Here is an 11,803-nt window from a genome sequence, read left to right on the forward strand (position 1 = left end):
CAGGGGATATTGGGGTGCCAGGGGGTGTCGGGGGATATTGCGGGATGTTGGGGGATGCCAGCGGCCTCCCCTGGGATGGGGACCCGCAGTCAGGGCAGGGCACCATGCCAGCCCCGAGCGCAGCTGGGCTGGGCAGTGACACAAATGGGCATGGAAGGCCCCGGGAAGCAGAGCACGGGTGGCCTTTGGACACCGGTGTTTGGTTTTAGACACAGTTGTCACCCAGTTCACAGGCACTGTGCTGACCCAGGGCTTCAGACACTGAGCAAGGGCTTTGGTCACACACTTTTTTGGCAGGTGGCTCTGCCTGCCTGAGCTTCCCCAGATTAAAAAAAGAGCTGATTTAGTCATCTAAAAGTCACAAATGCACTTAGAGTAAAGGCTGGTTTGTGCATCATTTGGAACAAGGCACCCCAGCATTAACCGGATCCGGATCTCACCTCCCTCCAGCAGGGCTCAGCCACCTCCCCCAGGACAGAGTCCCTGCTGTCCCCTTCTCCGTGTTTGCAGGAACACTCCAGCAAGGTAATCCCCACCAAAACCAGCTCTGAGAGCCCTGGAGAACCCCACTTTTCCCCATACCCTGAAGTCCCAGGCTTCACAAGTGCCCACGCCTCAGTGCTGACACAACACCCTCTGCAGCACCCTCACCCCCGGGCAGGGGGAACGGGAGCCTGGGAGCACATCCCACCCTGGCAGCTCCCCTCAGGACCCCCAGGATGGCTCCAGCAGCTGCACACGGAGCTGAGCTGGCTCCCGAGGGCAATTTCTGGAGTTGAATATTGAAGTGAAGGACTCAGAGAAGCACAGCCCAGCAATGAGATAGCAAGTGTGTGTTTTGGAAGGTGAGAGAATTGGAATCAGGCTGGGGATGGAGAAGCAGTGGCACCTTCCTCGTGTTCCTGGGATGGGAAGGGCTGGGAGCAGGCTGCTCATGGAGCTGGTGGCACACGTGCCCGACAGTTCTCAGAGGAGAAGATCCCAGCCCGAAGTGTCCCTCCTGTGGTGGCTGTGGCTGTGCCCTCGTGGCCTCAGGGCTTGCTCTGGGGCAGGGGTGGAGCACCTGGAGAACCTTTCCTTGTCCTGCTCTCCCAGCTTAGGAGGACACCGGGCGTGGGAGAGCGAAGAACTTGCCCGGGATCGCCCTCCTCTCAATCTCGAGCCACAGGGAGAACAAATCCAGCTCCCTGTGCTCCGTGGCCAGCTGGAAGGTGAAGCTCTGCAGCAGCGTGGTGATGAACAGGAAGAGCTCGATGCGGGCCAGCGCCTCCCCCGGGCACATCCGCTTCCCTGGGCACGAGAGAGGGGTGACCCCGGTGGGGAACGAGGGGACAGAGGGTGGGCAGGCAGCCCATGGAGGGGGTGGCACTGTGTGGTGCCACTGGGTGTCTGTGCTGGCACTCCTGGGCACGGAGCTGGCAGGGCGGGGAGCACTGACCTGCCGAGAATGCCATGAAGGCCTCGCGCTTCCTGAACTCGCCCTTCTCATCCAGGAAGTGTGCGGGGTCCACTTTTTCGGGGTTCTCCCACTGGGTTGGATCCGAATGCACAGAGGAAAGTACTGGAATAACAGGAGTGCCCTGTGGGAGAGGAATGGGGCAGGGATGTGAGGAGGGACATCAGTGCCACGCCACGGGCTCTGCTGTGGTGGATTGGTTGGGGGGAGCATCCAGGGGACACGGGGGAGGCTGGGTGTGCACCCCAATACCCAAGCAGGTTCCCATGGGGAGGCAGCCTGGATTGGTGGCTCTGTGCCACTGGGACAAATGACGCGGGGCTCTGGTGTCCCCATGGTCCTGCCAGTCTCTGTGCAGCTCATGGGACACAAATTCCCGAGTTATTCCCACGGATTCCTGTCAAAGCCCCTCTCACTGCCCCAAATCCAAAGGCAGGAGATGTTCCCTCGGGGTGGGTTTGGCACACAGTGCTCGTGGTCAAAGCAGGAGGGGTGGCTGTCCCCGGATCTGCTGAGGGGTGGGGGGGTCTGGCCTGGCCCCACCCCAGGCCGGGCTCCTGCTCCAGCCCCGCAGCCCTGCACGGCTCCATGGGGGAAGAGCTGTTTTCCAGGATAGGCGAGGAAGGAACACGGGCTGTGGGGCAGGACAGGCAGACACTCACGTGCCTCTACTCCCCTCTGAAGGGTCATTGCTACCGAGGATTGGGAAAGACCCGAGAGCTTCAGATGTGTGCAAACAGTTCAGGGACACAGGCAAATGGCCCTGAAGCCCTGCTGGCAGCTCTCCCTTGGTGGCAGAGGCTCCGGGGCCACCCTGAGTACCTTGGGGATGGTGTAGCCCCTGAACAGGACGTCCTGCGTCGTCATGCGCGGGAAGTTCTCGATGCGGGACTTGTGGAAGCGCTGCAGCTCGTGGATCACGGCGTTGGTGTAGGGCATCCGCAGCTTGTCCTCCGTGCTGGGGGCACGGCCGGGGCCCACCACGGCATCGATCTCCTGCTGGACCTTGGCTGGGGACAGCAGGGGGCTGGGTGCCTGCTGTGCAACCTCCCCAGAGTTTCTTACTGGCCTCCACGGGCACTGATCCTAAACCCGGGGGTGGGCTAGAGGGGGAGCAACCTGCCCTAATCCCTTGTAAAGCCCAGAACCAGTCTCTGCCCTCATCCCTCCTGCATCAGGCAAGCTCAGAGCATCTCCCACTGGCCAGTCCGCACGGGCAGGGATGGAGCACAGGGAGAGCACCTGGATCCCCCTGGCCTGTGGGAGCCTAACAGCTCCCATCCTCGGGTGACCGCACAGGATGATTTGGGTCTGCCCCCAGACGGGACCTCCAGGGCTGGGACCCTGTGCCCCAAGAGCACCCCAGGCACAGGAGCAGCTGTGTTTTGCTGCCGTACCTTGGATGTGGGGGTGCTTTGCCAGCATCAGCAGGAAGAACACCAGGGTGTTGCTGGTTGTCACCGTCCCGGCGCCGAAGATGTTGAACACTGACATGATCAGGTCTTCGTGGCTGTACATGGTCTCTGGGCTGCCCTTCTCCTGCAAGAGGGTGTGGTGGGGAGGGACTCAGTGTTGTCTGGGCGATACTCCAGGCTGCAGCCAGGCTGGAGGGCAGCCCCCCCTCTACCTTCTCTGCTCTTATCAGAAAGCAGTCAATGTAGTCCCGGGGGCAGCTGGAGTCCAGAGTCAGCTGGTGGAACTGCACCTTCTCCTGGATGTGGTCCTTCAGCTTCTGGCAGTCGGCCAGGACCTTCTTGTGCGGCCCGGGAGCCGGTCCATGATGCTGGGAAAGGTGTTGTACACCTGCGGGCACAGGGGGCACGGCAGGGCTCAGCGTCCTGGGCAGAGCCTCCCCGCCCCTCCCTCGAAGCCACGCTGTCCCCCCAGAGGCAGGGAGCATCCTGAGCCGCCGAGGGCAGCAGGCAGAGGGTGCTGAGCACGCCAGGCTCCCACCTTGGCCACGGGGGACAGGAAGAAGCTGATGTAGTTCCCGATGGCGTTGAGCAGCTCCAGGAAAGCCGCGTCGCTGTAGCTGTAGCGGCTCCCGAAGACCACGGAGCAGATCACGTTGGACACCGCGTGTCTGAACACGGTCATCGGCTCAAAGGCATTGCCTGCGGCCACAAGAGGTGAGAAAAGCACCAAAAAGTCACCAGTTATTTATCTGCTTCAAGACAGAAAACACCCCTTCCCCCCTCCGAGCCCCTGATTTTGGACCCTGGCTGATCTGCAGGGCCTGGCAGCCACAGCAAAGAGCCCTCCTGAGCTGGGGGCTCCTCACCCACCTCCCTGCCCTAAACCCTTCCCACAGCTTGGACTGAGGGAAGCACAGGCGTCTGCAGGAAGCCCCAGAAGATGTCTTGGCAGGAGCTGGGTGCTGCTGGAGAGGAGGAAATCACCCTGATAAGCCCGAGTCACCGGGGCAGTGTCCTAGCTGGGCCCACACAGTTCTGTTCCCTATTCCTGTTCTTCCTGCAGGGAATGCTCCTCGGTTGTGGCCATCCCTGCACCAGTTCAGAGCAGGATGTCCCTCCTGGCCCTTCAGCCATGCCTGTAGCACATTCCTGCAGCTCCTGGGCGGGGTGGGGCTGGATCTCAGCCCTTCCCTGCAGGGATCACCCACACCCAGCTCTGCAAACAGCTTTGGGGCCACACATGTCCCATGGGGCTGTTTTGTGTCCTCTGCCTGCCACAAGGCCAGCAAGGACAGGAGCCGTGTCACCTTTGAGCTTTGCCAGCAGCTCCACCAGGTGCTGAGCCTCCTGCTGCACCTTCTGGGACATGGAGTTCTTCCCCATCCCGAAGTCCCGCAGGGTGCTGAGTGTGAACCTCCGCAGCTCCCGCCACTTCTTCTCATTGTTGGAGACAAATCCTGGAGGGACACAGAGGAGATCAGCCCCTGCCCTCCCTGCTGTTCCCCAGGAGTGGGAACCCTGCTCTGAGCCAGGCTGAGGAGCAACAGAGCAATAAGCCAGGTGTGCACAGTGTCCACAAAAGGATGAGGAGCTCTACAGCGACTCGGACCAAAGCTGGAGCTGCCTAACTGGAATTAATGCTGTCCTTGCCCTTGTCGTAGGACTTGAAGGGTCTTGCAGAGCAGGAAATGGGTGTTGGAGGTCTTGGGTGCTGAGCCCTTCCCTAGACCAGGGGTGTGGCCATCTGCTCACCCAGATGGATCCAGGAGAGGTCCAGGCACTCACCATAGTCTTTGGAGAGCTGCATCAGGAGGGGGATGTGGGGTCTGCCCCCAAACTCCTCCGAGTGTCCCACCAGGGCGTCCTTCACTGCCTTGTACCCACAGAGCACCACCACTGGCTTCAGCCCCAGCCACACGGTGAAGATGGGGCCGTAGGTGCTGCTGAGCTGGGAGGATGGGGAGCTCTGTGAGCAGGGTCCCACACCAGTTCATTCACTTCATTTCAAACTGGGACGTGAGCCCACAGCACTGGTGAATGCCCAGCAGGGAGGGGAAGTGCCTCCCTCAAAGCTGTGACCTCATCCCACTCCCAGCCCCGTCCCTGTCCCTGTCCCTGTCCCTGTCCCTGTCCCTGTCCCTGTCCCTGTGGGTTTTATCCCAGTGCCACTTTGGGGGTTCAAAGCATCGTCTCCAGGAGCAGCTCTGGACAGCAGCAGCACTGCAGCCCTTGAGGGGCATTGTCACCTCGTGGGTGCCCTACAGGAGAAAGGCTTCAGTAACAGGGCTGATTCTGCTCCCAGCAGAAGGGATTCAGGCAATTCTTGTAGAGCAAGAGATGAAGGAGGGAAGAAGAGAAAAGAAAGGTAGGAAGAGTCACCCATAGGATTCCCCTTTTGTTTTGGCACGGGGCTTTCCACTGTCTGTCCTGCTGTCCTGCGAATGGGTCTGGCACGGCCACTTGTCCCTTGTCCCTTACCTTCTCATAGTGCCTGTAGAGGGGCAGGACATCCTTCTGCCACAGGTTTCCCAGGATGGGCCACGGGGCTGGGCCAGGAGGCAGCTGGCTCCTCTTCTTGTCACTCCTCCAGGCCAGGAGCCACAGGATGGAGAGGAGGAGGAGGAAGGTGACGAGCAGCCCGGCCGAGCCAGCGTCCATCCTCCCCGTGCTGCCGAGCAGGAAAGAAACGAAGGAGGAAACTGAGGGAGGAAACTGAGCAGAGAGCAGAGCGGAGCCCAGAGCTGCTGCGTGTGCCCTTCCCTGCTCGGTGCAGGCACAGCCCTTCTCGAGCACGAGGGGCTCCGGGATGCTCGGGGACCCAGAGCTTTGTCCCGGCCGGGCCACGCCTGTCCCCGCTGGGCTGTGACAGAGGTCTCAGAGCCGTCCTGGCACTGGGAGCTCTGTGAGACCCCGCGGGAGCACTGGGGAGGTGGTGGCTGTCCCCTGCCCACGCTGCTGACTACCTTTGCTCGGCGCTCCCTCGTGGTGGCACACGGCAGAAGATGTCACTGTCACTGTCCTGGCCAAGCTTTTCATGTCCCCTCAGTCACTGCCCTGTTGGTCACTGCCTTGCTCAGCAGGGCAATGACCCAGGAGGGTGTGCTCTGGTAAAGAGAGGCAGCTTGCAATGGGGCACTGTGCCTGGCCACACACCTGTGGGGTGACGATGCTCCACCAGAGTCCTTTCTGATGCAAAATGAATCAGAAAATAGAAAAACCACTTTTTTTTTTCTGATATCTTTTGGGGTTCCTCTTGGGCTTTGGAGGAACATCAGCCCAAGGTGTTGTGGTTGTTGGAGGTGTGGGTTAACTCCTCCCTGGGCTCCTCCAATGTGCATCTTGCTCTGAGTACCTGCACATCTGGCTGCACACAAGGACATCTGGCGCAGGCACAGTCACCCCACCTCTGGGTGGGGGTGAGCAGGCACAGTCACCCCACAGGCAAAGTCACCCCACCTCTGGGCTGAGCAAGCTGGGCACAGGCCAGCTCCCAGGAAAGGATGGGATTCCTCCTGCAGGAGAAGGGGGAGGAGGTTCGGGTCCATGCTGGTCCCTGCAGAGGAAGGAGCCCCTCAGCAGAGGGAATTCAGTGGTGCTGGCAGAGAGGAGCCTGACCCGCTCCACTGCCCTGGGGCAGAGAATCTCTCGGAGCAGCCACGGGATGAGGCTCCCCCAGGCTTTGGGGAGCTCCCAGCCTCCCTGCCCTTCTCCTCACACCCTTCCCCATCCAAACCATTTTCCAGCTGTTTTCCAGATCCCAGCTTGGGCATGGAGCAAAGCTATGGCCACGGCTTCGCCTGCTCAGCCTTGCTTCAGCTCGGCTCAGCAGTGACACTGACACTGAGGCAAGGGATGTTCTCCTAATGCCGCTTTCCCACCGGCATCCCGAACCCTCCGAGGTGCTCTGCTCCCCCAGGCCCGCATCCCTGTGGAATGGAGGATGTGCAAACACCTCTGCAGCACTTTCCAGGCTGTGCCCTCTCCCTTCTGCCCGCCAGGCCGAGGCAGCCCTGGCAGCCACTCGCCATGAGGCCCAGACTGAGCTAATGACTGAGCCGGGAGTATTTTTGGTCGCTCTCAATAATGCAGCAGCAGCGGCTGAGCGGAGCCTGGCTGTAATTACAGGGCCAGTGTCATTTGTCATCGCTGTCGCCCTGCTGGCTGTGAGGGGCTCTGCGGCAGGTGATGAACGCCCCTGTCACATGTCCCAGCTCTGGTGACAGCCCTGGGCACTGAGCAGGGCTCCGGGCTTTGGTACCTGCGGGTCCAGCCCTGCCCCCTCTGGGGGCTCGGCACAGCAGCGCCGGGCCCTTCCTTCCTTCCTTCCTTCCTCCATCTCCACGGCCCAGCTAAACCAGGCAGACAGCCTGGCCAGGCTTTCCCAGGCGTGCTCATCCCACGAGCAGCACGAGGCTTTCCCCAGTGCCAGCACATTTTCCCTGGCTCATGAAACATCTCAGAGGTCTCCGGGAGCCCTGTGAGACACCAGGGGTGGGACCTGCTGTGGGTGTGAGGCAGCCAGGTGGTTCTGTGTCCGCTCTTCCCAGGCAGGAAGACGTAATTCAAGAGGAAGATGAAGCAATCCTCACTTTCCCCCAATAAATATCATCAAACACCCGCTCCTGGTTTTAATTGTAATGGAGCAGCAGCAGCAGGTGATCTGTACAGGGGTGGCACAGCACAGCAGAGCACAATTCTGGCACTGGGAACAGGCGTGGGAAGGGTAATGGTTAATCAGGACAGCCAGCCTTCATTTGGATCCTTCCGTGGCTGGAAACGCGAGAGCCAGACGCTCTGCCCGCTAATCAGAGTCTGCACAGAAGGCAGAGGAACTGCTCTGTCTGCAGTGCCTGCGGGATCCGTCCCGCTCCAGAGCCCTGCGCGTCAAAGGCAGGATTCCCGAGGGCACTGACCGCGGTGCGCGGCCAGCGGGGTCCCAGGGAAGCGTTAACTCTTGGGAATGCGCCGCTGGAGCGGGTCCTGCCCGCGGGCACAGCCCCTCTCCCCCCGTGCGGAAATCCAGCCCAGCGCGGGAATATCTCCAGCGCCGCGCCCGGGATGACAAATAATGAAGATATAATTAAACTTTCCGATAGCATTTTAATTTCCGATCCCCCCCTCCTTCCCCTGCTGCCCATCCGAGGGGTGACGGGTGTGAGGAGTGAAGGGTGGCTCTGGGAGGTTTGCAGCTGCACCAGGCACTGCCCATAGAGCCTGCAGTAATTAATTGCTTAATTAGCCGGCGTTCACTCATTTATCCCTCCGGTAATTCCCTGGAGAGCGAGGTTGGCTGCAGCAGGGGGCTTGTGGTGGGTCTGGATCATGAGTGCAATTCCAGGAAAGGAGCCTGCAGCTCTCCCTGAGCCCTCACTCCTCACAGGACCCTGCTCCCACTTCTCCATAAACATGGCTCTATTCCTAAACCATGTTTGGAGAGGGCAAATCTTGCCCTGTGCTCACGGAAAATGAGCTGAGCCTTGCCACGCTCCCTTTTCCTTGGTGGTGAGATGGATCTCAGCAGGATGTCAGGGAGCTGTTGGGAAAATCACCCGAAGGACGTGGAATACAGAGGATTCCTTAGAACAGCTGCACTGCCCTGAAACCTTCCCTCCCTGCTGTTCACCTTCCTGCAGTAATTACAGAGAGGAGAAAAAAATCCCCCCCTTTGTCCTCTGCTGCCTGGCAAACACCCCAGGCCCTTACCCGGGACACGGGGCTCCTTTGCTCCCCGTTTGTGTATTTATCACGTCCATAAACCTTATTAAAATGCCTTCATTCAATGCGAGGGGAAATCAGCACTCCACGCAGCGGAGGGTGATGCTCACACCCCCCCCCCAGCAGCTCCGGGAGAGCGGCACCCGCCGCGGGAGCCGGGCTGGTGCCCTGGCACCGGCACCGCGTCCCCGCCGCTGGCACCGGGAGCTCCTCCTGGGGCTCCCCGGCGGGAGGTGCCAACGCCTTCCTCCGCATTTCCGTGCCTGGTACCAGCTCTGGGGGCTGGCCCGGAGCCCCCGGAGGGCAGGCTGGGGCTCGCTGGGCGCTGTGCGTCCCTACAAACGACCCGCAGGACTGCGCCTCGGGGACAAGAGGCTCTGGCCGCCTCTGCCCCTCCTCCTCACGGGCCAGGTCCGCTCTCCCGGGGCATTGAACCCTGCGCTCCGTGCGGCAGGCGGGGATCCCTGCGGGCCACAGCCCCGAGCACAGCGCCAGCCCCGTCCCGGCCAGGCGGGGCAGCTCCGGTGCCATATGTTGTCACCCGGTGGCCCGGGCACCGCCGGGCCAGGTGGCAGATGGCAGGTGGAGCAGGGCTGCTCCTCCCGGCGGCACAGCCCCGTGCCAGGCACAGCGGCCAGTCCCAGTCGCGAGAGGGGACAGGGGGAGGCTGCAGGCCCCGGGAGCGAGCCCTGCTGCCGGGGAATTCGCTCCTGCCCGGTGCAGGGTTGCTCACATTGCACAGGGACTGAAACACCGAGGCAGCCTGCTGCCTCCTGGGCTTGGGAATGGCATGGGAAAGGATGGGATCCTGCAGAGGTTGAATGCTCGTGCTCCCGCACAGCTCAGCCGGGACAGAGCAGGGGTTTGGTGGTGGTCCTTGTCCCCACCAGGCAGGGATAAGGGGTGGGAGCAGCTCCCCGGCTGCGCCCCCTGCTCCCTCCTCCCTTTCCCGTTTTCCGCTGCAGGGATTGCACAGGCACCGCTTCCATCCCACCCTTCATTATCTCTGTCTCCTGGAGCAGCAAACAGGGAAATGTGATTAAAGCCCTCTCACAGGGAGCTCATCAGCCTGTGGGAAGGCCGTGAGCTCCCTTGTGCCGGGAGAGCACCCCTGGGGCTGCCGGGCTGTCAGCAGCGCGGCCGGGCTGTGGCTCCTGCTGCCTGCACCCACGGTGCCCACCAGAGCCCGAGGAGAGACCGGGCGGGATGTGACAGCTGCTGCTGGCGTGTCTGGGGAGCAGGCGGGGCAGGAGAGAGGGATGCGGGGCAGGAGAGAGGGACGCGGGGCAGGAGAGGGAGATGCGGGGCAGGAGGGAGGGATGCGGGGCAGGAGGGAGGGATGCGGGGCAGGAGGGAGGGATGCGGGGCAGGAGGGAGGGACGCGGGGCAGGAGAGAGGGATGCAGGGCAGGAGAGAGGGATGCGGGGTAGGAGGGAGGGATGCGGGGCAGGAGAGAGGGATGCAGGGCAGGAGAGAGGGATGCGGGGCAGGAGGGAGGGATGCGGGGCAGGAGAGAGGGATGCGGGGCAGGAGGGAGCGATGCGGGGCAGGAGGAGCCTGCGCTGCCCCCGCGCGGCTCTGTCAGATGGTTTGCGGTGAAATGGGCTGCTCTGACGTTAATTGGGTTTGACCCATCTGGGCCGACGCTATCAGATCTTGGAGGTTCAGCGGCCCCGCGGTGCTGGGGTGGACGGGAGGGACAGCCCTGTCACCGTGTGAGGGAGGGAGGGCTAGAGCTCGGACTGACCCTATTGGCAGCTGGTGAAGGCGGAGAGAATCGCCCTGACGGGGTTTTGGAGCTGCCTCTGGGCCAGGGAGAGCTGGGCAGCGTTGCTGTGTCCTACAGGGGTTTGCTCGGTGCTGTCCATGAGTGTCACCCCTCCTGTGCCCGTGGGAGGAACATCTTGCTGGCACCGTGGTGGGAACCACGTCTCTGAGCCGTGCTGCTCCCTGTCCCTCTTCAGAGGAGCCAGAATTCCCTGCCTCCACCCCCGGACACCACATAAAATATCTGCCTTTTCCATCCCGCAGTAATGGTGCAATTTAGAATGGAAAATCGGGGAGAGGAAGTGCTGAGCCTGCAGCAGCTGATGCCAGGGGAGATGCCAGGAGCTGCCTGGCTCTAAAACATTCCCAGATCCTGAGAGAGGCGTGTGGTGCAACAGCAGGACCCCAGGGAGGAAAGGGCCCCCTGGGCGCCGTCCCGGGAAAGACCCCGCACTGGGCATCAGCAGAGGCTTTGGGTTCCTGCAGCAGGAGCCCGGGTCCCTCACCCCCATCCCCCTGCAGAGGGGTCCCCCGGCTGCCGCCGGCTCCTGCCCTCCTGCCCGGGGCTGCGGCCCGGCTCACCCGCCTCTGCCCCAGGCTGTTCAAGCCCCCCCCCGCCCCAGGCCCGAGTGTCCCGAGTGTCCCGAGTGTCCCGAGCGTCCCGAGTGCCAGGGGCTGGGACAGCAGCGATGGGTGCCGGGGTGGGAGCCGGGGCTGGAAGGGCTGCGGGAGCGGTGCTGGGCCGCGGGAAGTCGGGGAGCTGCCGAAGGATGCCAGGAGACCCGGGCGATGCGGGGGCCGCGCCAAGGGGACGCCGAGGTGATGTCGGGCGGATGCCAGGGCTGCTGGAGCGGCGCTGGGGCCGTGTCACGGGACCCGAGGGGATGCCAGGTGACGCTGGGCGTGCCAGGGGGATGCCGGGGGGACGCCCAGGTGAGGCCGAGGCCATGTCGAGGGACGCTGAGGGATGCCGGTGGGATGCCGGGGCCACGCCCAGGGATGCCGGGGGAATTCAGGGGATGCCAAAGGGGATGCCCGGCTCCAGGCTCGCTCCAAGACCCACCCCCGGCCCGGAGAGCCCGCCGGGGCGGGCGGCCCCGGACTACATTTCCCATGGCCGCCGCGGCCGGGGGCGGTGCGGGGCGGCGCGGGGGGCGCGGAGCGCAGGCGGAGGCGCGGAGAGGCGCAGGGGCGGCGGGGCCCGCTCGGCCCGGCTCGGCTCGGCTCGGCCGGCCCGGCTCGGCGCCGGGCGGGATGCGGGAGGGGCGGCCCGCGGCCCCCGGCCCCGCTGCCCGCCCGCACCGCCCGCACCGCCGCCACCATGAGAAGCAATTCAACCGCATGCGCCAGCTCGCCAACCAGACCGTGGGCAGGTAGGGATGGGATGGGATGGGATGGGATGGGATGGGATGGGATGGGATGGGATGGGATGGGATGGGATGGGATGGGA

The 11,803-nt window shown here is 63.0% G+C and overlaps 1 protein-coding gene across 1 annotated transcript; it reads right to left on the minus strand.

The window, feature by feature from the left end:
• Window positions 1-816: 816 nt before the first annotated feature.
• On the minus strand, window positions 817-5,735 carry LOC128797539 (cytochrome P450 2C5-like). Its single transcript, XM_053960199.1, is given in 10 exon segments — window positions 817-1,290; window positions 1,439-1,580; window positions 2,279-2,466; window positions 2,854-2,995; window positions 3,084-3,226; window positions 3,229-3,259; window positions 3,410-3,570; window positions 4,179-4,328; window positions 4,657-4,819; window positions 5,350-5,735. Coding segments are annotated over 10 exon segments (1,494 nt in total). The 5' UTR covers window positions 5,530-5,735; the 3' UTR covers window positions 817-1,096.
• Window positions 5,736-11,803: the final 6,068 nt, after the last annotated feature.

Source organism: Vidua chalybeata, chromosome 19 (genome assembly GCF_026979565.1).
Source record: "Vidua chalybeata isolate OUT-0048 chromosome 19, bVidCha1 merged haplotype, whole genome shotgun sequence".
In the NCBI taxonomy this organism is placed as follows: domain Eukaryota; kingdom Metazoa; phylum Chordata; class Aves; order Passeriformes; family Viduidae; genus Vidua; species Vidua chalybeata.